Source organism: Bos indicus, chromosome 8 (assembly GCF_029378745.1).
Source record: "Bos indicus isolate NIAB-ARS_2022 breed Sahiwal x Tharparkar chromosome 8, NIAB-ARS_B.indTharparkar_mat_pri_1.0, whole genome shotgun sequence".
Lineage (NCBI taxonomy): Eukaryota > Metazoa > Chordata > Mammalia > Artiodactyla > Bovidae > Bos > Bos indicus.
In genome coordinates, this window is record NC_091767.1 from 91,294,838 (window position 1) to 91,322,819 (window position 27,982).

The window sequence follows — 27,982 nt, forward strand, 5'->3', positions numbered from 1 at the left end:
GATGACAGAGGATGAGATGGCTGGATGGCATCACTGACTCAATGGACGTGCGTTTGAGTGAACTCCAGGAGTTGGTGATGGACAGGGAGGCCTGGCGTACTGCGATTCATGGGGTGGCAAAGAGTCAGACACGACTGAGCGACTGAACTGAACTGAACTGAAAGTGAAAATATCTCCAAATAAATATAAAAATTCTTGCCTTACAGGGTTGTAGTTAGAACCAATCAGTTAATGTCCCAAATACAGTTTTTGTCACATGGTAAGAAACAGAGCATGCTAGTTTTCTAATCCCTTAGTTTCCTGCTTCCTTCCTTTAAATCTTTACTCAGTGACTGTCTTCTCAATAAGCTATGAGATTATAAACAGAGATAGAAGAGGGCAGCAGAGGATGAGATAGATAGCATCACTGACTCAATGGACATGAATTTGAACAAACTCCAGGAGATAATAAAGACAGAGAAGCCTAGTGTGCTGCAGTCCATGGGGTCACAAAGAGTCAGACACAACTTAGTGGCTGAACAACAACAATGATTCAGATTGCATCAGGGATTGTGGGAAGGCTCTGAAGAAGGGGGATTTCAGCTGAGAGTTTATAATGAGAAGGCACTAGCGGGGTTAATGTTGGGAGGGTAGGGGGAGGAATAGTAATTAGGAAGAAGGATGCAACAGCATGTGCCAAGACCTTAAGGAAGAAAAGTGGATTTAGGACAGAAGATCAGGGTTCTGTTTTGACAAATTAAATGTGAGATGCATGTAAGATATTCAAGTGGAGGTGTCGAACAAGAAGGTAGATACATGGTTCTAGAGCTGAGAAGAAGAGTCATTGTTGAAATACAAATTCGACAGTTGTTAGTGAAGAGAGGCTCTTGGGAGTCATTATTATCAGCTTTAGATTTTTTTTAAATGTCAGGCTGACCTTGTACTGTTTTATTTGCCTTCTCTTTTAAATACTGGAGTCTGGCTCTTATTACACCTTTTAGTCTCCTATCTTAATTATCCAATCTCTGACTCACTTTGCAGTTTTCTTTCTAATTATATCATAAAGGCAGAGTGTTATGATAGAAAGATGTATTTTCTGGTTATTTGTGTGCCTTGGGCAAATCACTTAGGATCTCTGGATATTAGCTTCCTATACATAAAATAAATGAGTTGATTGTTTTCAGTTGAAAAATATCTAAGATTATTTAAGAATTACCTGGTTATGTCTGTTTCTCTAAGCAGGATCCATCACTGGATCCCTGGGAAATTAGATCTTGAGGATATTTTGCAATCCACATCATGACCAGCAATTAACAGTTAAACCAAACACTGTTAATGTCAGTCTCAGATACTATTACTATAATGCAGAATAGCATTTCTTCTGCATTTGTGGATATAATATGTAGGGAAAAGATAGAAATTCAGACATTTACTCATCAAAGTAGCATCACAGTTAAATCCAAGACAAACTTGTTTTACTGAAAATTCCAATTGGATAGTCATTCTTCAAGTGAAATTAGGAGTAATCTAAATATCATGGTCCCTGGAGAAGGAAATGACAGCCCACCTAGTACTCTTGCCTGGAAAATCCCATGGACACAGGAACCTGGTGGGCTATGGTCCATAGAGTTGCAAAGAGTTGTACACGACTTAGCGACTAAACAGCAGCTGCAAATATCATGGTGAATCCTAGAAGATGTAATAGCCTAGATTATTGGCCACTGACACATATGACAGCATTTTCTAATATTCTTCAAGGTAAAGCTATACAAAGCATCAACATTATCAGCAGTTTCCCCCTTACCTCAGTGACAGCAAAACTTCTCTTGCCGCAGGGAACCACCTTATACCACTTGTCATGCAGCACGTCCATAAACCCATGTGATTTGTATTGACTGATTAGCTCGGATATATTGGAGGTAAAAGGAGAGTTGGGAGGGAGACCAATGCCGTACCCTAGAAGAAAATACAATCTCAAATGAGTGTTTTGCTTAAGAATTTCCTGAGTTGTTGCCACCACACCTGATATTGCTGTCAGACCTGGTAACAAGGACACAGTAAGCTTTCACCATCTTTCCCTCAAAAGACTCAGAAATGTCCTAGGTATGATTACCTTGGATCTGCTACTTCTCTGAGTAAAAGAGGTGAGTCCAGAAAGGAGAGAAATGATTTGTGTACTGTGTAGTAGGGGCACATTGTATTCCAAGGCTTTCTGCCCTTCCCTTCAAGATATTTTTCAGAAGCCATCTTTCAGGTCTTTACTAGGGCTAGGATTCCCTATCTACTTCTCCCAGAAACCCTCATCTGGACCTTAAAAACACAAAATTAGTTAAATTACAGTCCCTGGCCTATGAAATACTCTCATCATTGGTCATGCATAACCCTCTTTTACTTTTATTTTTAATAATAGAATGAGGCCTTGTGAATGTACAGTTTAGCATAAGTACTAAAACATCAACAAAAACTTGTCAAAAAAAAAGGACTCTGATAAAACCAAGTGTTGAAGCAAACGTAGATCAGTAAGATCACTTATTCATTGCTTGTGGGAATGCAAATTGATATACCCACTTTGGAAAACTGTTTGCTATTACTTTATATAGCTGAAGATTTATATGCTCTAAGACACAACTTTAAGTACATTCCTAAAGAACTCCTCCACAACTAGACCAGGAGATATGGTTAAGGATGTTCTTAGAGGCATTTTTTATAAGAGCAAAAATTGGAAACAACCTAAATGTTAACAAGAGAATGGGTAAATAAATGTGAAATATTTATACAATGGAATGTTATATAGTGTGAAACATACGAATGATATGGAATAATATGGATGACTCAGCAACACTAAGTAAAAAGATCAGTCTCAGAAGATTGCAGCATGAATCCATTGTGTAAATGTAAAAACATTAAAAACAAACCAGTATATTTTTAGGAATTCATATGTATGTGATAGAAGTAATATTCAGAAAAAAATCAAGAAAATGATAAACAAAATATCTGGGACAACAGTTATTCAAGGCAAGAGAGGCAGGGGAAAGGATGAAGGAGGAGCTTGAAGAAGGTGTAATTTGTTGTCAGAGATTTAATTAATTAGCTTTGACTCTGTATCTTCACTTGGTCTGGGGCTTTACTTGGTTTCCAAACTGTTACTTCACTGTTAATCTCATTGACAAGCCATGTGGAAGAGCTAATTACCTACATTTTGTCTTTAACTGTTGGATTGTAGAGTTGAAAAAAGATGTATTGCTGTCAAGATGATTGAGGAAGACAAACTGAAAATATAGCTAGCTCTTTTTTTCACATGCACATACAAAAGGCTATCAAGAATATAGAGATGTACAGCAGAAACTAACACATTGTAAAGCAGTGATACTCCAATAAAAATTAGTAAAATAATTTAAAAATGAAGGCAAAGAAACCAAGAAACAAAAAACATATGCACATAACTTTATATAAATAGATAGATAGCAAGGACCTACTGTTTAGCATAGGGAACTCTACTCAATAATCTGTAATAACCTAGATGGGAAAAGAATCTGAAAAATAATAGATATATTTATTCATATAACTAAATCACTTTGCTATATACTTAAAATTAATACAACATTGTAAATCAACTATAATATAAAATAAAATTTTTTAAATGTTAAAAACATCCAAAGATACTTCATGGAAACAAATGCTTCCTATCATGTTTCCATCTTACAATTTATTTCCAAAGACATTAGTTTTTATTCTTTTTTAAAATTGTAGATACACAAGCCCTTTTTAAAAAGTTGATTTATTTTTCATTGAAGGATAATTGCTTTACAGAATTTTGTTATTTTCTGTCAAAACTCAACATGAATTAGCCATGCTGCTGCTGCTAAGTCACTTCAGTAATGTCCGACTCTGTGTAACCCCATAGACAGCAGCCCACCAGCCTCCCCCTTCCCTGGGATTCTCCAGGCAAGAACACTGGAGTGGGTTGCCATTTCCTTCTCCAATGCATGAAAGTGAAGTCACTCAGTCGTGTCCGACTCTTAGCGACCCCATGGACTGCAGCCTACCAGGCTCTCCATCCATGGGATTTTCCAGGCAAGAGTACTGGAGTGGGATGCCATTGCCTTCTCCGAATTAGCCATAGGTATACATATATCCCCTCCCTTTTGAAACTCCCTCCCATATCCCTCCCCATCCCACCCCTCCATGCTGATACAGAGCCCCTGTTTGAGTTTCCTGAGCCATACAACAAATTCCTGTTGGCTATCTATTTTACATATGGTAATGTAAGCTCCCATGTTACTCTTTCCATATATCTCACTCTCTCCTCCCCTCTCCCTATGTCCATAAGTCTATTCTCTATGTCTCTCCATTGTTGCCCTGTAAATAAATTCTTTAGTACCATTTTTCTAGATTCTGTATTTATGTGTTAGAATAAAAATATTTATCTTTCTCTTTCTGACTTATTCCACTCTCTATAATAGGTTCTAGGTTCATCCACCTCATCAGAACTGACTCAAATGCATTCTTTTTTATGGCTGAGTAATATTCCATTGTGTATATGTACCACAACTTCTTTATTCATTCATCTGTCCTTGGACATCTAGGCTGCTTCCATATTCTAGCTATTGTAAATAGTGCTGAAATGAACAAAGAGATACTTGTGTCTCTTTCAATTTTGGTGTCCTCAGGGTATATGTCTAGGAGTGGGATTGCTGGGTCATATGGTGGTTTTGAGGAATCTCCTCATTGTGTTAGTTTTTTGGGGAATCTCCATACCGTCTTCCATAGTGGCTGGATCAGTTTACATTCCCAGCAACAGTGCAAGAGCTTTCCCTTTTCTTCACACCCTCTCCAGCATTTATTGTTTGTAGACTTTTTGATGAGGGCCATTCCAACTGGTGTGAGGTGATATCTCATTGTAGTTTTGATTTGCATTTCTCTAATAATGAGCGATGTTGAACTTCATGTGTTTGTTAGCCAATTGTATGTCTTCTTTGGAGAAATGTCTGTTTAGCTCTTTTCCCTACTTTTTGACTGGGTGGTTTGTTTTTCTGGTATTGAGTTGTATGAGCTGCTTGTATATTTTGGAAATTAATCCTTTGTCAGTTGTTTCATTTGATATTATTTCCCCCCATTCTGAGGGATGTCTTTTCACATTGCTTGTAGTTTCCTTTGCTGTGAAAAAACTTTTAAATTTTATCAGGTCCCACTTGTTTACTTTTGTTTTTATTTCCATTATTCTAGGATGAGAATCATAGAGGATCTTGCTTTGATTTATGTCATCGAGTGTTCTGCCTATGTTTTCCTCTAAGAGTTTTATAGGTTCTGGTCTTACATTTAGGTCTTTAATCCATTTTGAGTTTATCTTTGAGTATGGTGTTAGGAAGTGTTCTAATTTCATTCTTTTACATGTATCTGTCCAGTTTTCCCAGCACCATTTATGGAAGAAGCTGTCTTTGCCCCATTGTATATTCTTGCCTCCTTTGTCAAAATTAAGGTACCCATAGGTGCATGGGTTTATTTCTGGGCTTTCTATCTTGTTCCATTGGTCTATATTTCTGTTTTTGTGCTAGTACCATACTGTCTTAATGACTGTAGCTTTGTAGTATAATCTGAAATCAGGAAGGTTGATTCCTCCAGCTCCATTCTTCTTTCTCAAGACTGTCTTGGCTATTTGAGGTCTTTTGTGTTTATATATGAATTGTGAAATTTTTTGTTCTAGTTCTGTGAAAAATGCCTTGGTAATTTGATAGGGATCGCATTAAATCTGCAGATTGCCTTTGGTACTACAGTCATTTTCACAATATTGATTCTTCCTACTCAGGAACATGGAACATCTCTTTATCTGTTTATGTCATCTTTGATTTCTTTAATCAATGTCTTATAATTTTCTGTGTACAGTTCTTTTGTCTCCTTAGGTAAGTTTATTCCTAGATATTTAATTATTTTTGTTTCAATGGTGAATGGGATTGATTCCTTAATTTCTCTTTCTGATTATTCATTGTTAGTACATAGAAATGCAAGTGATTTTTGTGTACTGATTTTGTATCCTGCAACTTTGCTAAATTCACTGATTAGCTCTAGTAATTTTCTGAGAGTATCCTTAGGGTTTTCTATGAATACCAGACCACCTGATCTGCCTCTTGAGAAACCTGTATGCAGGTCAGGAAGCAACAGTTAGAACTGGACATGGAACAACAAACTGGTTCCAAATAGGAAAAGGAGTACATCAAGGCTGTATATTGTTACCCTGCTTACTTAACTTATATGCAGAGTACATCATGAGAAATGCTGGGCTGGAAGAAACACAAGCTGGAATCAAGATTGCCAGGAGAAATATCAATAACCTCAGATAAGCAGATGATACCACCCTTATGGCAGAAAGGGAAGAAGAACTAAAGAGCCTCTTGATGAAAGTGAAAGAGGAGAGTGAAAAAGTTGGCTTAAAACTCAACATTCAGAAAACGAAGATCATGGCATCTGGTCCCATCACTTCATGGCAAATAGATGGGGAAACAGTGGCTGACTTTATTTTTTTTTGGGGGGGGTGGGGGGCTTCAAAATCACTGCAAATGGTGATTGCAGCCATGAAAATTAAAAGACGCTTACTCCTTGGAAGGAAAGTTATGACCAACCTAGACAGCATATTAAAAAGCAGAGATATTACTTTGCCAGCAAAGGTCCGTCTAGTCAAAGCTATGGTTTTTCCAGTGGTCATGTATGGATGTGAGAGTTGGACTGTGAAGAAAGCTGAGCACTGAAGAATTGATGCTTTTGAACTGTGGTGTTGCAGAAGACTCTTGAGAGTCCCTTGGACTGCAAGGAGATCCAACCAGTCCATTCTAAAGGAGATCAGTCCTAGGTGTTCATTGGAAGGACTGATGCTGAAGCTGAAACTCCAATACTTTGGCCACCTGATGAGGAGATCTGACTCATTTGAAAAGACCCTGATGCTAGGAAAGATTTAGGGCAGGCGGAGAAGGGGATGACAGAGGGTGAAATGGTTGGATGGCATCACCGACTCAATGGACATGGGTTTGGGTAGACTCTGGCAGTTGGTGATGGACAGGGAGGCCTGGCATGCTGCGGTTCATGGGGTCGCAAAGAGTTGGACACGACTGAGCGACTGAACTGAACTGAACTGAACTGATGTTCAGTATTATGTCATCTGCAAACAGTGAGAGCTTTACTTCTTCTTTTCCAATCTGGATTCCTTTTATTTCTTTTTCTTCTCTGATTGATGAAGCTAGGACTTCCAGAACTATGTTGGATAATAGTGTTGAAAGCGGACAACCTTGTCTTGTTCCTGATCTTAGGGGGAATGTTTTCAGTTTTTCACCATTGAGAATAATATTTTCTGTTCAGTTCAGTTCAGTCACTCAGTCGTGTCCAACTCTTTGCAACCCCATGAATTGCAGCACGCCAGGCCTCCCTGTCCATCACTAACTCCTGGAGTTCACTCAGACCCATGTCCATCGAGTCGGTGATGCCATCCAGCCATCTCATCCTCTGTTGTCCCCTTCTCCTCTTGCCCCTGATCCCTCCCAGCATCAGGGTCTTTTCCAATGAGTCAACTCTTTGCATGAGGTGGCCAAAGTATTGGAGTTTCAGCTTCATATATGGCCTTTACTATGTTGAGTTAGGTTACTTCTAGGCCCAGTTTTTGAAGAGTTTTAATAAATGGGTACTGAATTTTTTCAAAGGCTCTTTCTGCATCTATTGAGATGATCAAATGATTTTTATCTTTCAATTTGTTAATATGGTGTATCACATTGATTGATTTGTGTATATATTGAAGAATCCTTGCATTCCTAGAATAAGTCCTACTTGAGCATGGTGTATGAGCTTTTTGATGTGTTGCTGAATTCTGTTTGCTAAACATTTTTGAGTATTTTTGCATGTATTGGCCTGTAGTTTCCTTTTTTGTGTTGTTTTGTCTGGTTTTGGTATCAGGGTAATGGTGGCCTCATAGAATGAATTTGGAAGTGTTCCTTCCTCTGCAAGTTTTTGAAAGAGTTTTAGAAGGATAGGCATTAGCTCTTCTCTAAACATTTGATCAGAGAAGGCAATGGTACCCCACTCCAGTACTCTTGCCTGGAAAATCCCATGGATGGAGGAGCCTGGTAGGCTGCAGTCCATGGGGTCGCGAAGAGTCGGACACAACTGAGTGACTTCACTTTCATGCATTGGAGAAGGAAATGGCAACCCACTCCAGTGTTCTTGCCTGGAGAATCCCAGGGAAGGGGGAGCCTGGTGGGCTGCTGTCTATGGGGTTGCACGGAATTGGACACGACTGAAGTGACTTAGCAGCAGCAAGTGTTTGATAGACTTCTCCCGTGAAGCCATCTGGTCCTGGGCTTTTGTTTTTTGGGGGATTTTTGATCACAGCTTCCATTTTAGTGCTTGTAATTGGGTTTCTCATAATTTTTATTTCTTCCTGGTTCAGTCTTGGAAGATTGAACTTTTCTAAGAATCTCTCCATTTCTTCCAGGTTATCTATTTTATTGCCATATAGTTGTTCATAATATCTTTTATAATCCTTTGTATTTGTGCATTGTCTGTTGGAACCTCTCCTTTTTCATTTCTAATTTTGTTGATTTGATTCTTCTCTCTTATCTTCTTAATGAGTCTGGCTAACGGTTTGTCAATTTTGTTAATCTTCTCAAAGAACCAGCTTCTAGTTTTATTAATCTTTACTATTGTTTCTTTTATTTCTTTTTCATTTATTTCTGCTCAGATCTTTATGATTTCTTTCCTTCTACTAATTTTTTTATTTTATTTTGTTCCCATGGATGGAGGAGCCTGGTGGGCTGCAGTCCATGGGGTCGCTAAGAGTCAGACACGACTGAGCGACTTCTCTTTCTTTCTTTCTTTCTTTCTTTCTTTAGGTGTAAAGTTAGGTTGTCTATTCAATGTTTTTCTTGTTTCTTGAGGTAAGATTGTATTGCTATAAACTTCTCTCTTAGAACTGCTTTTGCTGCTTCCCATAGGTTTTGAGTTGTGGTGTTTTCATTGTCATTTGTTTCTAGAAATTTTTTATTTCTTCAGTAACCTGTTGGTTATTTAGAAACAGATTGCTTAATCTCCATGTGTTTGTGTTTCTTACAGTTTTTTTTTTTTTTTCTTGTAATTGATATCTAGTCTCATAGCATTGTGGTTGGAGAAGATGATGCTTGATACAATTTCAATTTTCTTAAATTTACTGAGGTTTCACTTGTGACCCAAGATGTGATCTATCCTGGAGAATGTTCCATGTGCACTTGAGAAGAAGGTATATTCTTCTGCTTTTGGATGGAATGTCTCGAAGTTATCAATGAGATCCATCTCATCTAGTGTATCATTTAAGACTTGATTTCCTTATTAATTTTGTATTTTGATGATCGTCCATTGGTGTGAGTGAGGTGTTTAAGTCTCCTACCATTATTGTGTTACTGTCAATTTCTGCTTTTATGTCTGTTAGTGTTTGTCTTATGTACTGAAGTGCTTCTATGTTGGGTGCATAGATATTTCCAATTGTATGTCTTCCTCTTGGATTGATCCCTTGATCATTATGTAGTGTCCTTCCTTATCTCTCGTAATTTTCCTAATTTTAAGGTCTATTTTGTCAGATATGAGGACTACTACTCCAGCTTTCTTTTGCTTCCCATTTGCATGGAATATATTTTTCCATCCTCTCACTTTCAGTCTGTATGTGTCTTGAGGCCTGAAGTGGGTTTCTTGTAGACAGCATATATATGGGTCTTGTTTTGTATCCATTCAGCCAGTCTGTGTCTTTTCGTTGGAGCATTTAATCCATTTACATTTAAAGTAATTATTGATATATATATGGCCTTCTCTCGTGGCTCAGACAGTAAAGCGTCTGACTACAATGCAGGAGACCCAGGTTCGATCCGTGGGTCGGGAAGATCCCCTGGAGAAGGAAATGGCAACCCACTCCAGTATTCTTGCCTGGAAAATCCCATGGACGGAGAAGCTTGGTTGGCTACTGTCCATGGGGTTGCAAAGAGTCGGACACGACTGAGCGACTTCACTATCACTATTGATATATATGTTCCTTTTGCCATTTTCTTAATTTTTGGGGTTGGTTTTGTAGATCTTTTTTCTTCTCTTGTATTTCTTGACTATATAAATCCCTTTAACATTTGCTGTAAAGCTGGTTTGATAGTACTGAATTCTCTTAACTTTTGCTTTTCTGAAAAGTTTTTTGTTTCTCCATCAATTTTGAATGAGATCCTTGCTGGTTACAGTAATCTTGGTTGTAGATTTTTCCCTTTCAGTACTTTAAATATATCCTGCCATTCCCTTCTGGCCTGCAGAGTTTCTGCTGAAAGATCAGCTGTTAAGCGTATGGGGTTTCCCTTGTATCTTACTTGTTGCTTTTCCCTTTCTGCTTCTAGTATTCTTTCATTGTGTTTAGTCTTTTTAGTTTGATTAGTATGTATCTTGGAGTGCTTCTTTTTGTGTTTATCCTGTATGGGACTCTCTGTGCCTCTTGGACTTGATTGACCATTTCCTTTTCTATAATGGGGAAATTTTCAACTATAATCTCTTCAAAAATTTTCTCATACCCTTTTTTTTTTCTCTTCTTCTTCTGGGACCCCTATAATTCGAATGTTGATGCTTTTGATATTGTCCCAGATGTCTCTGGGGCTGTCTTCAGTTCCTTTCATTCTTTTTACTTTATCTGCTCTTCAGAAGTTATTTCCACCATTTTATCTTCCAGCTCACTGATTCGTTCTGCTTCCAACTCACTGATTTGTTCTGCTTCCGATGTTCTGCAATTGATTCCTTCTAGAGTATTTTTAATTTCAGTAATTGTGTTGTTTGTCTCTGTATGTTTATTCTTTAATTCTTCTAAGTCTTTGTTAATTGATTCTTATATTTTCTCCATTTTGTTTTCAAGGTTTTTGATAATCTTTACTATCATTTTTATGAATTCCTTTTCATGTAGTTTGCCTATTTCCTCTTCATTTATTTGAACTTTGTGTTTCTAGTTTGTTTCTTCATTTGTGTACTATTTCTCTGCCTTTTCATTATTTTTTTTCTTTTACCTTATTGTTTTTGAGGTCTCCTTTTCCCAGGCTCCAAGGAAAGTTGAATTCTTTCCTTGAAGAAGGTTGAATTCTTTCTTCCTTTTGGTTTTTTCCCTCCTAAGGTTGGTCCAGTGTTTTGTGTAAGCTTCATCTACAGTGAGATTTGTGCTGAGTTTCTGTTTGTTTGTTTTTCCTCTGGTGGGCAAGCTGAGTGAGGTGGTAATCCTGTCTGATGATGATTGGCTTTGTATTTTTGTTTTGTTTGTTGTTTAGATGAGGAGTCCTGCACAGGGTGTTACTGGTGGTTGGGTGATGTTGGATCTTGTATTCAAGTGGTTTCCTTTGTGTGAGCTCTCACTATTTGATACTCCCTAGGGCAACCCACTCCAGTACGTTTGCCTGGAAAATCCCATGGACAGAGGAGCCTGGTGGGCTGCAGTCCATGGGGTCGTGAAGAGTTGGACATGACTGAGTGATTTCACTTTCACTTTTCACTTTCATGCATTGGAGGAGGAAATGACAACCCACTCCAGTGTTCTTGCCTGGAGAATCCCAGAGATGGCGGAGCCTGGTGGGCTGCTGTCTATGGGGCCGCATAGAGTCAGACACGATTGAAGTGACTTAGCAGCAGTAGCAGTAGCAGCAGGGTTAGTTCTCTGGTAGTCTAGGGTCTTGGAAGGCCACTCTAAAGGCTCAGGGCTTGATCTCTGTTGCTCCTGGTAACAGTGTTAGGCTTTTTAGGGACCACCTAGGAAGGCAGCAGTCAAACAGGGCTGGTCTTCCTGGGGTGAGGAGTCCACCTCCAGCTCAGGACAGGGCAGTGACTCAGGTCTCTGGGCACATTGTGTCATTTCACTCGGGAAATCTTTGGTGCAGCTTTTCTGGTCATGGCTCAGGTTTTGTGATCTTAGCACATGAGAGTCCAGGCATAGGTGAATTGAGCTTCTCTTTCTGGGCTCTGGTCATGTAATTCACTGAAGGAAAGTCAAGGCCATGTGTTCACTAGTCCGTCTCCTCCTCTGATTACACAAGTCCTTTTTAAAAAAATATATGAGGCTTGACATTTGTGTATAACTAATAAAAGAGAAGAAATAAATAATACAGAAAAAATTTTGCATTTTAAAGAGCTGTATGTTTTTTCCCCTTGGTAATTTTTGTTTGTTCCTTAACAATGGAGAGTCAAGGAAATGATGACAATGTCAAGAGCATGATTAGAATTTTCCATTCAAAGACCTATTTTGAGTGCCTATTTTGTGCCTAGTAGTTCTGGTTTGAAAGGCAAGACTGACAATAAAAGACTTTACCCGGGCAGTCTGTTCTTCAGCTGATGTTATCATTAAATACCATTTTTTTTTTTAAAGTAATAGGTAACTATAAGGAAGTAACAAAGTTTCTTTAGAAATGTTTATTATAATGAATGCTATTGACAATTCAGTTGCACAGACATTCACTCAGTACCTATTTGCATGTCAGGCACAATACTAGTCATGTGTATAATAATATTCACTGACATTCACACATTTATTCATTCACTCATTCATCCATTCAATGAATATTTACTGAGTGAATAGGCACTGTGTTAAGTGGTTGGGATTTAGCAGTAAGTAAGGTAAATATAGTCCCTGCTGTCATGGCGTGTATCCTCTTAGGGAGGCAGATGCTAAACAATGTACTGCATAATGATTATTCATTACAACTGAGACATCTAAGGTTGTACCAGCTTGTGGGAGAAGGACAGAGACTTATACAAACAAGTAAGGACTTGAAACTATCTGGTGAGTGTGGTCAGAATAATTAGGCCAGGTTTGCTGAATAATTTGTATTTTTTCCTCCTGAGGCAATAACTTTTAACAACAACAACAACAACAATTTCTAATACTATAGAGGGCTTACTATTTGCCAAGTACTGCTCAGTAATGGACTTTTTACATGCCTTACTCCAGTTTATAGATCTTGTAATAGTCTAAGATTGCATACTAGATTGTGGCATACAGGTCAGTTAAATCCTTCTGGGGTTCTAATAATGAGAACCTGAACATACTGAGCCCTAATGTGTGCCAGATACCACCCATGCAGGATATGTATTACTTAGTTCAGGTCAGTCACTCAGTCGTGTCTGACTCTGCAACCCCATGGACTGCAGCAATCCAGGCTTCCTTGTCCATCACCAACTTCTGGAGCTTGCTTAAACTCATCTCCATTGAGTCGGTGATGCCATCCAACCATCTCATCCTCTGTTGTCCCCTTCTCCTCCTGCCCTCAATCTTTCCCAGCATCAGGGTCTTTTCCAATGAGTCAGTTCTTCACATCAGGTGGCCAAAGTATTGGAGTTTCAGCTTCAGCATCAGTCCTTCTAATGAATATTTAGGGCTGATTTCCTTTAAGATTGACTGGTTGGATCCTCTTGTAGTCCAAGGGACTCTTAAGAGTCTTCTGCAACACCACAGTTCAAAAGCATCAATTCTTTGGTGCTCAGCTTTCTTTATAGTCCAACTCACTTATCCATACATGACTACTGGAAAAACCATAGCTTTGACTAGATGGACCTTTGTTGGCAAAGTAATGTGTCTGCTTTTTAATATGCTGTCTAGGTTGGTCATAGCTTTTCTTCCAAGGAGTAGAGACTTAAAGACTGAGCAAATAAATGGCCTAATGTCACATAGATCACAGTTGGCAAAGCTAGCATTTGAAATTGGGTCTGCTTGAGTATAAAAACCAGTGCTTCTTCCAATGTATCCATTATAGCATGAGACCAAGGCAAAGGAATATTTGACATATTCCTCCCCTTCAAACAGCCCCTATCACTACAATCATATTGATATAAAATCCCCAAGCAAGGCAATACAGTAAAAACCTACAATCATATAACTGGTGATTTGTTTGTTCTTCTTCCTCTAGTTGTTTCAGATATAAGGTTAGATTGTTTACTTGAGATTTTTCGTGAGGTAAGAGTGTATTGCTATAAACTTTCATCTTAGAACTACTTTTGCTGTATCCCATAGGTTTTGGGCCATTGTGCTTTTGCTTTGTTTTCATTTTTTTTATTTCCTCTTTGATATCTTCAGTGTGAACTGGTGGTTTGAATTCAGAAGATACAAATATACATGTTATTGATGGACAGATTTTGTCATAAACTTTTTGTAAATTGTGTAAATACAGCATAAGTACAGCTCCAACTGGTATGTGATTGTACATAAATGAGGAAATTAACTACCAAGGATCCTTCCTGACTATATTGCTTCTCCTAAAAATCCTCTTAAAGTCAGTAATTCCAGTCCAAGTTAATGTAATCATTGCAGAATTATTTTTGTTTTTCACTTGATAGCTATTTATTGGACACCTATTCATCACTTTCACAAATAGAGGTTGAATGCTATTCTGTCTCAGACACTCAGCCAAGTGCTATAGAGTTTGCAGTGTAGTGTAGTGTTGGTTGCTCAGTTGTGTCCAACTCTTTGAAACCCCATGGATGCAAAGAAAGTTTAAAAATTTTTTAACTTTAAGAAATCTTTAAGAAGAATCTTTATGAAAGTTTAAAAATCTAAAATTAATAGTTATGATATCAGATCAGATCAGATCAGTCGCTCAGTTGTGTCCGACTCTTTGCGGCCCCATGAATCGCAGCACGCCAGGCCTCCCTGTTCATCACCAACTCCCAGAGTTGACTGAGACTCATGTCCATCGAGTCAGTGATGCGATCAAGCCATGTCATCCTCTGTTGTCCCCTTCTCCTCCTGCCCCCAATCCCTCCCAGCATCAGAGTCTTTTCCAATGAGTCAACTCTTCGCATGAGGTGGCCAAAGTACTGGAGTTTCAGCTTTAGCACCATTCCTTCCAAAGAAATCCCAGGGCTGATCTCCTTCAGAATGGACTGGTTGGATCTCCTTGCAGTCCAAGGGACTCTCAAGAGTCTTCTCCAACACCACAGTTCAAAAGCGTCAATTCTTCGGCACTCAGCCTTCTTCACAGTCCAACTCTCACATCCATACATGACCACAGGAAAAACCATAGCCTTGACTAGATGGACCTTTGTTGGCAAAGTAATGTCTCTGCTTTTCAATATGCTATCTAGGTTGGTCATAACTTTCCTTCCAAGGAGTAAGCGTCTTTTAATTTCATGACTGCAATCACCATCTGTAGTGATTTTGGAGCCCAGAAAAATAAAGTCTGACACTGTTTCCATTGTTTCCCCATCTATTTCCCATGAAGTGATGGGACCAGATTTGCATATTTTAAGAATAGAATTTTGGCATTACAACAGAAGTATAAAAATTACCTTAAGGGAAAATGTTATGTTGAAATTGCAGATACATTTAGAAAAAATTGCTACATAGGAAATAACATTAAAGCACTCTACTTTATCATGTTAAGGTTAATATGTAATTGACTGCTAAAAATAGATTACATTCTTTAAAAATTTCCATTTTAATACATATATTAAATATTAATATTTTAATTATTATTGGCATTAATAACAATTATTATTAGCTAATTAAAACAACTATGCATATGGAATATGGGGAAAAACAGGAAAAATAGTTATGTGGCAATTAGAAGAGGTATGTGTTAAAAGACATAAAAATCAATTTTATTCAGAAACATAAAATAGTAAAACCTTGAAGATTTTATTTCTGTCCTCTTTGTCAGCTATTTTTCAAATTTGATTGTGTTCATTGGTCAAAGAATTCTTATCTTTAAGTTGCTGACTCAACTTAGCAGCCTGATTTGCTTTCATTATCATTAGAAATTTGGCTTTGCAATGAAGATGAGGCTGACTATTTTGTGGTTGATGGATGAAGCAAAACGGAATCCTTCAACCCTAGAGATGAAGGCTTCAGGCACCCTGGAAATAGGATACAGCTTAATAGCCCAAAAGAACAATTTTCAGAATAGAATTCTGATATTTACCCGTGGATAAATCAGCTTTACTAAGCAAAGAGTGGTAGAAATATATTTTGGCTAGCAAGTGTATAGTTAGAAATTCATAGACTACAAAAACCTTCCTGAAATGTGGTTGGAAAATAGATATTTTGAAAATAAGATCTTAGTGTTAAAAACACCTCTGGAAGAAAGATCAATTCAGTTTTACAGTCTGTCCTAGGAATACAATAATTAGCTACTCCAGGGCAATGGTTAAGCATATTTTGGAATAGTTTTAAACTTAAAGGAGACTTTAAAAATGGGTTTCCCTTATCCTCAGCACATCAAAGTGGAGATAGAGTGTGTGGAAGAAGCTGAGATATATGAAGGCTATCTATCTTGGGATAATTTTATAGTAAATTGGTCTCAATCTTTTAATTCAATATACTGAATAATAGCCTGGTGGCTCAGATGGAAAAGAATCTATCTGCAATACAGGAGAACCGGGCTTGATCCCTGAGTCAGGAAAATCCTTTGGAGAAGGAAATTGCAACCCACTCTAGTATTCTTGCCTTGAAAATTCTATGGACGAGAAGGCTGGTGGGCTACAGTCCAAGGGGTCACAAGGAGTCGGACACTATGAGCCATTAACACTCTCACTGTCACTTTTACTATGCGCTTGAACATGCTTTACACGTATTATTTTACTTAATCATCACAGCAACTCTGTCCTAGATGTACTATTCACAAACCCATTATGCAGATGAGGAAGCTGAAGAACAGATTGTGACTTGCCCAACTAACAGTTATTTGGGAACAGCAACTCTATTCTAACCTAAGCACTCAAGACTCCAGAGCTAGTGCTTCAAGCTCTGTACTAAATAATTAGTGGAAAGCAAGTAAAAGAATAAACTCAAAAACAGGCAAAGGTCTTTGGCAGAAAGGTCACAAATCATTACTGTGCAGTTCCATTACTCTTTCTTCTCATTTGACCTTTACTGTCGGTTTACTCCAATGCATAAATTTGGGACATGTATTCAATTATCTCAATACTTTCTTTTTTCAGAGCACACAATATATCTTTGCGTCCCTGGTATATAGTTTTTAATAAGGCCAGAGACTTTCCACATGTTCTTGAATTTTTAATAATTTTGGTTTGCTGCACTGAAGACTCACGGAATGGTTTCAAAGTCAATGTGGACTGTTGTCTCTCATTTGCTGCCCATTGACCTTTTTTTATTAAAAAAATTTATTATTATTATTATTATTTTTTTACTTTACAATATTGTATTGGTTTGCCAGACTCATCAAGAAACAGAGGGAGAAAAATCAAATCAATAAAATTAGAAATGAAAATGGAGAGATCACAGCAGACAACACACAAATACAAAGGATCATAAGAGACTACTATCAGCAATTATATGCCATTGACCTTTAGGTGTTAAATAAATGCAGAATGGTGAAGTTGGGAAGGGTATTTAGTAGTCACACTGAGTTGATATAATGTCATTACTACAGAGAGTGATGGCATCACTGACTCAATGGGCATGAGTTTGTGTAAACTCTGGGAGTTGGTGATGGACAGGGAGGCCTGGCATGCTGCAGTCTGTGGGGTCACAAAGAGTCGGACATGACTGAGCGACTGAACTGAACAGAGAGTGAATGTACCTTCAGCATGAAGGAATCAATGGATTCCATTTTCCCTCCTAAGTTCCAAAAATTATTTAAACACTTTGGAAAGTATATGCAGACTTTTCAGGGTACTTTTGATTACCTACATAAGGAAGTGATTAGGTATTTAGTCAAATACAACCTAGTGAGTTATATAATAGGGTATTAAATCATTTATTACATAACTGTTATATGCCTTGCATTGTACTAGATCCTGTGAGAGAATACAGACATATGGAACATTCCTGTAAGCTAATCAGGTAAAAATTGTTGATAAACTGCTTTTGTGATATTTTATGCCTGTAAAGTCTAATTAATTAATAATAAAGTACACAGTTTCATAAATTCAAAAAACCTAAATGTTGTTAATGAAAAGCATATAATATTTTTTTAAAAATTTCATGAAGAGGGAAATATTCCATTAAAACCTATTAGATTAACTTTTTCTTTACAGTCACAGTCAAGAGCTTTATTAGTATCTCTATCACATTACTTTCTGTAACTTATAAGTGTCCTTACTTTGTGTTTTACCAAGTTCTGCTTTTAGGTTGTAAACTTGTTCACAGAGGCTGTATTGAATTAAAATTTCGTCACCCAGAATAAACCAGCAGTGGCTTTTTAAAGAATAAACCAACAATGATGAGAATATTCTCTGTATTCAAGTCTATAGTCTTTCTGCTGTCTTGCAGAGAGAGTGTTTCCCTGCACCATTTTGTATTTATTCCCTTGGAAAACAATGTGGTGTCTGGAGATGATGGAGACTGTAAGACACCAAGTCTCACGAGCACAGATGGAAATGTAAACAGGGAACCAGTGGGGAATTAATTGTGTGGCATCTGGCACTGGGGTCCGGCAGAGGCAAACAAGCCATTTCACCACTGCCTTTTGACAAGATAGAGTTGCCCCCTGAAAACAAAGGTGGAAAACAAGAATCCCTCATTCTTTCACCCACTACAAATGATTCATTGTTAACAGCTGCTAATGGCAAAAGGGACTTCAATTACCCAGTGTATCTAGGATAGAAAAAGGAAATAACATCCTTTCCATTTACCCAGATGCCACACAAATGGGAAATTTTCCATTGTTACATTGAAATGTGGTTATATAATCAATGTTCTTTTAGTTTTCTAGTTTTTCTTTGGTTTCTCTTTTTTTGCCCTGCTACACAATTGTGTCTCTGTCACTGTTGTCTCAACAGAAGACCCCTATCACTAAATGTCTCTCTTTCTGTGTTCTATTCCAGGCTAAGGTGGAGGTCACTTTGCCTGGAAAGGGGGTTGATTTCTCTCAGGAGAAGGCTCAAAGAAACAGCTGTTACATTCTCATTCATCACAAAAATGAAGATAGAAAAAAAAACCCAAAAACTGCTGATGTGTTTAGGAGAGACAGAGACCAACTGTAGTCAGTTGGGGAACTGGAATCTGAATAGCCTTGATATACTAGTTAACATACAGGAAAGTATAGTTTCCTGGAAACAGGACTTGAGCATCCCCATGGGATTATTTCTAGTCAAAATGCTTTCTGACAAGTGAGTATGAGTGTTCTGGGAGCCAGTATGTACTGTCAGAGGAGGGAAGCTGGGACTTGGAGATGTGAAATTTGCTGGTTCAAACTATCTGCTCCATATATCAACTATTGTCCAGAATGAAAGGAGCTACTGACAATGCAATCTTTCTTTGGTCCTGAAGTTTGATTGATTGTCTGACCAAGTTGAAAGCAAAAATTTGCTGCCAGTGGGGAGAAAGACAAATCTGAGGTCCCAAACAAAGTTTTGTTTAGGACACTTAGAGGTTACTAAATTACAGAGGTTGATTTTTTCTACTTATTTTTCAACTAGTGGAAACATTTATTTAAGGACTATGAGATTTGTATTCTAATTTAAGTATTATCATCTAATTGTGTGATTATGAGAAAGTAATATATTGTCTCTGAACTTTCTCATGGATAAAACTAAGCAGCTTGCATTAAATCATCACTGGGGTCCTTTTAGTTGTAACACAATCATTCTAGTTTTAGTATCAGATTCATTATAGGATTTGGCCATTAGAAAATACAGATTAAATTAAAACTGGACTCCCTGTTTACTACAGTGTCAACACTCCCAGATATCTGAAGCAACGCCATTTGGATAACAATGATATTTTGGTTGTTGTTTTTCTAACAATTGGATAAAAATATGTTGGTGGAGTAGGTAGAAAATAAATACCTAACTTCAGCAACTTAATAGCTGAGTACTTATGAGCTGAAAATGAAAACAAGGGAAAATGAATAGCTCTTTGCCTCTGACACTGGCATTTGTGACTTGCTAGGTTGGCAAACAGCACATCCCGAGTAAAAGTGCATCAAGAATGATTGATTAATACCTTCTATGGCAAATGGCTTCCCCACAGTTAGAAGTTTGCAGTCAGCATCTACTGACACTTCGTAATCCAGAAGGGCTTTGTCCATGATGAAGGCATCTAGTTTCTCTGGATCATTCCTATGTTTAAGACCAAAAGAAGAAAAGTGAAAAATGATTTATTAATAGACAGGAAACACTAAGTCTGACAGCTAGCTTTTGTTTAGGGAGCAGAAATCTGGACAGTAAGGGCAGTCCAAGCTAGGCAGCTGCTGGTCCTGCCTTGGTGACATCTCACTGACCTGCAGAGAACAGACTAGGGGAAACAGACACTCTTAACAGAGAGCATGACATCTTTCCAGGGGTTAAATTGAACAACAAAACCAGAGTGACCCTGAATTGAGTGCAAAGGTAAATAGTCAATGTTCATTTCTCATACATTAACTGAATGACCTTTTTTTTTGGTCATGCTACATGTAGGATCTCAGTTCCCCAACCAGGGATCAAACTCTCCCTGTAGTGGAAGTGCAGAGTCTTAACCACTGGACCACCGAATGAAGTCCTCCAAATGACTTCTTGGTGTAGGCATTATATTTATTGTTCTCCATACCCTTTATAATGACTATGAAGAGGGAGGTGGGCTTCCCTGGTGCCTCAGATGGTAAAGAATCTGCCTGTAATGCAAGAGACCCAGGTTCGATCCCTGAGTTGGGAAGGTCCCCTGGAGAAGGAAATTACAACCCACTCCAGTATTCTTGCTTGGGAAATCCCATGTCCATGGGGTTGCAAAGAGTCGGACATGACTGAACAACTATCACTTTCATTTTCACTTGAAGTGGGTGGTAGTATCCTATTTTAATAAATGAAGGAATTGAAGGTACAGAGAGTTGAAATAAGTTGATCCAGTTCACAAGCCAGTAAGTGTTGGAGCTAGGCAATCTCATTAATCAGTATGTGAAAATTCTTCATTCTTTCTGTCGTGATCACTATCATATTCTCCAGAGGTCAGGCATTATTTCACACTTGGGAGTACATAATAAAGAAGTGCAAATAACAGATCCAGCACTCTTGGGGAAAAAAGAGTTGAGGTCTCTTTAAAGTCCATAGCCGGTGTTTAATAAATGGAATAGGAAGCATATGTAAATCAGGTCTCTGTGGTCTGATTTATTAATATAACTCCAGAGATTCACGTTTCACTTCCATCCCAGGAGACAGTTCAGGCAAAAATCATTTAAAGGCAAGTATTTCTGACTGTATCAGTGAATTGGCTGTGGGCTGGGCTCAAGATAGCAACAGACGCTTTGTGCATCCTTTTTGTATTCTCCCCCATTTTTTAACATAGGCACAGAAATCGTCCCCAGGAAGGTGGTCAGCACCAGTTGAGTTCCACTTACAAAGGAGGCAAGGGAGAATGAGTTTCTCGGGGAACTGTTTAAGGTGTATGCAAATGACTCTTTGTTTTCAGCTATCTCAAAAAATGTAGTTCAGTGGCTCAGTCATGTCCAACTGCGACCCCATGAATCGCAGCACGCCAGGCCTCCCTGTCCATCACCAACTCCTGGAGTTCACTCAAACTCACGTCCATTGAGTCAGTGATGCCATCCAGCCATCTCATCCTCTGTCGGCCCCTTCTCCTCCTGCTCTCAATCCCTCCCAGCATCAGAGTCTTTTCCAATGAGTCAACTCTTCACATGAGGTGGCCAAAGTATTGGAGTTTCAGCTTTAGCATCATTCCTTCCAAAGAAATCCCAGGGCTGATCTCCTTTAGAATGGACTGGCTGGATCTCCTTGCAGTCCAAGGGACTCTCAAGAGTCTTCTCCAACACCACAGTTCAAAAGCATCAATTCTTTGGTGCTCAGCTTTCTTCACAGTCCAACTCTCACATCCATACATGACCACTGGAAAAACCATAGCCTTAACTAGACAGACCTTTGTTGGCAAAGTAATGTCTCTGCTTTTGAATATGCTATCTAGGTTGGTCATAACTTTCCTTCCAAGGAGTAAGCATCTTTTAATTTCATGGCTGCAGTCACCATTGGCAGTGATTTTGGAGCCCCCCAAAATAAAGCGTGACACTGTTTCCACTGTTTCCCCATCTATTTGCCATGAAGTGATGGGACCAGATGCCATGATCTTCGTTTTCTGAATGTTGAGCTTTAAGCCAACTTTTTCACTCTCCACTTTCACTTTCATCAAGAGGCTTTTTAGTTACTCTTCACTTTCTGTCCTAAGGGTGGAGTCATCTGCATATCTGAGGTTATTGATATTTCTCCCTGCAATCTTGATTCCAGCTTGTGCTTCTTCTAGTCCAGCATTTCTCATGATGTACTCTGCATAGAAGTTAAATAAGCCGGGTGACAATATACAGCCTTCACCTACTACTTTCCCAATTTGGAACCAGTCTGTTGTATCATGTCCAGTTCTATCTGTTGCTTCTTGACCTGCATATAGATTTCTCAAGAGGCAGGTCAAATGGTCTGGTATTGCCATTTCTTGAAGAATTTTCCACAGCTTGTGGTGATCCACACAGTCAAAGGCTTTGGCCTAGGCAATAAAGCAGAAATAGATCTTTTTCCGGAACTCTCTTGCTTTCTCAATAATCCAGTGGATGTTGGCAGTTTGATATCTCGTTCCTCTGCCTTTTCTAAATCCAGCTTGAACATCTGGAAATTCATGGTTCGTGTACTGTTGAAGCCTGGCTTGGAGAATTTTGAGCATTACTTTGCTAGTGTGTGAGATGAGTGCAATTGTGCGGTAGTTTGAGCATTCTTTGGCACTACTTTTCTTAGGGATTGGAATGAAAACTGCCCTTTTCCAGTCCTGTGGCCACTGCTGAGTTTTCCAAATTTGCTGGCATACTGAGTGCAGTACTTTGACAGCATGATCTTTTAAGATTTATAATAGACCAACTGGAATTCCATCACCTCCATTAGCTTTGTTCATAGTGATGCTTCCTAAGGTCCACTTGACTTCACATTCCAGGATATCTGGCTTTAGTCCAGTGATCACACCGTCATGATTATCTGGGTCATGAAGATCTTTTTTGTATAGTTCTTCTGTGTATTCTTGCCACCAATTCTTAATATCTTCTGCTTCTGTTAGGTCCATTTCATTTCTGTCCTTTATTGTGCCCATCTTTGCATGAAATGTTCCCTTGGTATCTCTAATTTTCTTGAAGAGATCTCTAGTCTTTCCCATTCTATTGTTTTCCTGTTTCTTTGCACTGGTCACTGAGGAAGGCTTTCTTTTCTCTCCTTGCTATTTCTTTGGAACTCTGCATTCAAATGTGTACATTTTTCCTTTTCTCCTTTGGCTTTCACTTCTCTTCTTTTCACAGCTATTTGTAAGTTCTCCTCAGACAACCATTTTGCCTTTTTGCTTTTTTTTCTTGGGGATGGTCTTGATCACTGCTTCCTGTACAATGTCACGAACCTTCATCCATAGTTCTTCAGGTACTCTATCAGATCTAATCCCTTGAATCTATTTCTCACTTCCACTGTATAACTTTAAGGGATTTGATTTAGGTCATATCTGAATGGTCTAGTAGTTTTCCCTACTTTCTTCAATTTAAGTCTGAACTTGGCAATAAGGAGTTCATGATCTGATCCATTGGTCAGCTCCTGGTCTTGTTTTTGCTGACTGTATAGAGCTTCTCCATCTTTGGCTGCAAAGAATATAACCCATCTGATTTCAGTATTGATCATCTGGTGATGTCCATGTGTAGAGTCATCTCTTGTGTTTCTGGAAGAGGGTGTTTGCTATGACCAGTGTGTTCTTATGGCAAAGCTCTATTAGCCTTTGCCCTGCTTCATTCTGTACTCCAAGGCCAAATTTTCCTGTTACTCTAGGTATCTCTTGACTTTCTACTTTTGCATTCCAGTTCCCTGTAACAAAAAGGACAGTTTTTGGGGGTGTTAGTTCCAGAAGGTCTTGTAGGTCTTCATAAAACTGTTCAACTCCAGCTTCTTCAGCATTACTGGTCAGGGATTAGTTTTGGGTTACTGTGATATTGAATGTTTTGCCTTGGAAATGAACAGAGATCATTCTCTCATTTTTGAGATCGCATCCAAGTACTGCATTTCAGACTCTTTTGTTGACTATGATGGCTACTCCATTTCTTATAAGGGATTCTTGCCAACAGTATTAGATATAATGGTCATCTGAGTTAAATTCACCCAATCCAGTCCATTTTAGTTCACTCATTCCTAAAATGTCGATGGTCACTCTTGCCATCTCCTGTCTGACCACTCCAATTTACCTTGATTCATGGACCTAACATTCCTGTTTCCTATGAAATATTGCTCTTTACAGCATTGGACTTTACTTCCATCACCAGGCACATCCACACCTGGGTGTTGTTTTTGCTTTGGCTCCATCTCTTCATCCTTTCTGGAGTTATTTCTCCATTGATCTCCAGTAGCATATTGGGCACCTATTGACCTGGGGAGTTCATCTTTCAGTGTCCTATCTTTTTACCTTTTCATACTGTTCATGGGGTTCTCAAGGCAAGAATACTGATGTGGTTTGCCTTATCCTTCTCCAGTGGAACACATTTTGTCAGAACTCTCCCCCATGACCTGTCCATCTTGGATGGCCCTATATGGCATGGCTCATAGTTTCATGGAGTTAGACAAGGCTGTGGTCCATGTAATCAGATTAGTTAGTTTTCTGTGATTGTGGTTTTCGGTCTATCTGCCCTCTGATGAAGAAGGATAAGAGGCTTATGGAAGCTTCCTGATGGGAGAGACTGACTGAAGGGGAAACTGGGTCTTGTTCTGATGGGCAGGGCCATACTCATAAATCTTTTTTTATTATGTTTAACTTCAACCAAAATGAAAAACATCTCTCAGCTTCAGAGCTGCGGGAAGATCCATAAAGGGCTTGGTATATGAATTGTATCCTGGAAGCTGAGGATCAGAAACCGTAATGGAATCCTGGCAGTAAAATAAAAATCAAGCTGAAAGGTATTTCTTTAATGAAAGCTTTATTCTCACAGTACCAAAATGTACCTTGTGAGCTACACAGGACCAAGTTACCATTTACTAATGCTCTGTAAATATTTGTGGCAGCAATAAGATTATAAAAAGTTAGGGCTCAGTTTTCTAACAAGTAATTCCTGTGGTCCATCTGAGTGGTTTCCCTAAATAACTCCTCATGATTTTGAATTGCAAAGTGAAGTTATCTATGGCAGGTCTCTATTACATAGGAAGGCAAGAAGCAATTAGCTCACAGACTCCCATGGGGCCCTGAGTCACTGGTGAGGAAGAGGCAGGGTTTGATCCTGGTATAAGGAGCTTCTAGACTGGCTGAGTCATCCTTACAGTTGTCAGGGCCTACAGTTGTTTCTCCCACTATAAAATCATGCTGTCTTTTTGAACATTCATTTCATAACACATATACCACAAAACTAGTTATATATAAACATATAAAAGTAAAGTAATTATTACTTTAATAGGGATTCATTTATTGGAATACTGTCACTTCAAAAAGTAGGGTCCTAAGTGAGTCAGTCTGAATTTGGCAATAAGGAACTCATGATCTGAGCCACAGTCAGCTCCTGGTCTTGTTTTTGCTCAGAGTCCTGAGAGTCCCTTGGACTGCAAGGAGATCCAACCAGTCCATTCTAAAAGAGATCAGCCCTGGGTGTTCTTTGGAAGGAATGATGCTAAAGCTGAAACTCCAGTACTTTGGCCACCTCATGCGAAGAGTTGACTCTTGGAAAAGACTCTGATGCTGGGAGGGATTGGGGGCAGGAGGAGAAGGGGCCGACAGAGGATGAGATGGCTGAATGGCATCACCGACTCGATGGATGTGAGTTTGGGTGAACTCCAGGAGTTGGTGATGGACAGGGAGGTCTGGCGTGCTGCGATTCACGGGGTTGCAGAGTCAGACACGACTGAGTGACTGAACTGAACTGAACTGAAGTGAGTTAGGATGAAGCTCAGGGAATCTGATGGGAGAGGGGAGGGGCAGCTTTAACATAGGAACCTCTCTTTACAGATGACTCCAGGGGTAGTGCCCTGTAGGTCATGGCACTCGTATGTCAGAGGGTAACTTGGGGACCTTGGTTTTTTGGAGTAGTGAATAGTAGCATAGGCTGTATATGGGCCAAAAGTGGGGAGAGAAGCTCAGAGGGAAGAAGGCAGAGGGCATTAATGATAACCTTTGTTCCAAAGTTACCTCAATCTGTAACTCACCTGGGGAGCTTGTTAAAAATGCAGATTCTGTGATGGGACCTGAGAATCTTCATTTCTCATATGCTCCCAGGTGCTACCTGCTACATGGATGTTGCTGGAATGTGGACTGTACCTTGAATATCAAGGACCGGCTTTCCAGTTATAGTTCTCAGGCTAGCCTGCAGCAGTGGCTACATTCCAAAGTCATGGTTCTGGTCCTGACTGCCACTTGCTAGCTGTATTTCCATGGACAAGTTGATTCTTTTGGGTCTCAGCTCCTTCATCTGTGCCTGTTTTCCTAACAATTTCTTCTCTCCAGCTAGAGTATGGCCAACTGAGCTCTGGGGCCTTGGAGGTAAATCCTCCAGAACAAATGAATATCCAGAGTAGAGTGGAATTGCTCCACTGCAGCAGGGGCTTTTCTCAGCCTTTCACACTGCCAGAAGGGCTGAATTTATCACCCATTACTATAAAGTGGGGAGCCATTGCTTTCTTCCTGACATCTTATTCTTTTTCTCAGCCATGGATTTCTCTGATGGAGAGGATAAAGAGGAGTTGTTGGGGTGCAAAGGAGCACTAAACTCTGTGTCAGAGAGTGACTCTAATGTTTTAAAGTTCTTACAGATGGAAAGTGCCATTTCATAGTGTTTCACACTATATATACCTGTGCAAATCTGAGAACACAAAGTTTCCTTTCTAGACTCTAGTTTAGTCCATAAAATTGTTTTCAGGGCTGATTACTAGAGTTTTTGAGAAATACAGAGCCCTTATGTCCCATAAAATTATTTGCTTCCCTTCTTTCTTAAAAAAGAATTTGAGGTGCCTAGTTCTGCTGTCATTGGGGAGATAATTGTGTTTGATGATAGAGAAACCAGTTTTCTGGTACTACATGATTGTAGGGATTGGAGTTTGAATGTATGTTATTGTCCCGAGACCATCAGGCAGGAGGGGGAGGACTGCTTGCTTGCATGCTGTGGCGCTTATCAGGAGCCATTCATCCCCTTCTCCCAGGCAGACTAGTTGAGCAGACCCAGAAATGCACCATCCTCCTTTGCATTTAGCTTCCCTGAATTATAGCTCTGATAATCTGCCATGGCAATGTGATTGCTCTTGATTGCTTCTCATAAATTCTGATGAAAAGGATGCAGGCATGGGAATCATTGCCTTTTATCTTATTTCTTTTCTACAGGGTATCTCTAAGATAAATCCCACTTCCTTGTGGCAAGAGGAGACAGTCCACAGGCCTAGAGATTCACTGTGAAGGAAAGGGTTGCTTTGGGACACTTTATCCTCTGGCCACATTCCCTGAGTGTTTGATCATTTCAGCACCATTATTTTCCCAAGTGATGTCAAGCCAACGTTTACTTCCTCCACCATCTGCTACACTACTGACCCTACTGGCACTTTGATCAAAGCTACTGCCAGCTTGGGACTGTGGAGGTACCTAGAAAACTAGGTCACATAATTAAATGCACATTTATTCCATACTGTCTCCTGGATCTCATATGGTGTGAGGTATTATGGAACACACAATGGGTATATTTAGATAACATTAAAAAGAAAAAAACCAACAAACATTACATCAGTAGCAAGACTTCTTTTTCATTGAGAACTTTTTGGACTGAAGAGGTTGACACTCACTTTAGATACGCCACTCCATCCAGGGTGGCTGGTACATTGTACCTTCTCATATACTCATGCATCTCTGGGAAGCTTTGCCTCACATAGTCTTCAGCACTGCTCTCCCGGACAGTTCCAAAACGGAAGCCTTGAGAGGGATGATGTAGCTACGAGGCAGAAAAAGAAATGTCTTGAATATAAATTATTCCTAGAGTTGTTTTCAAAATTTTCTTTTCCTATCATTCTTTAGAGTCTGATAACGACCTTGCATTTTTCAAACACACACAGTCATAGACATAAATTTCCATGTACCAACATAGGT

At 39.1% G+C, this 27,982-nt stretch overlaps 1 protein-coding gene across 1 annotated transcript in view; it reads right to left on the reverse strand.

Annotated features, from left to right (window-relative positions):
• The window catches only part of GRIN3A (glutamate ionotropic receptor NMDA type subunit 3A), a 204,687-nt gene that overhangs the window by 46,205 nt on the left and 130,500 nt on the right, over window positions 1-27,982 (reverse strand). Inside the window, exons 4-6 of the mRNA XM_019966663.2 lie at window positions 27,682-27,827; window positions 19,889-20,004; window positions 1,784-1,935 (exon numbers count right to left, since the gene is read on the reverse strand). Coding sequence (XP_019822222.1) covers window positions 1,784-1,935; window positions 19,889-20,004; window positions 27,682-27,827 — 414 coding nt within the window. The remainder of the gene's footprint in view (window positions 1-1,783; window positions 1,936-19,888; window positions 20,005-27,681; window positions 27,828-27,982) is intronic.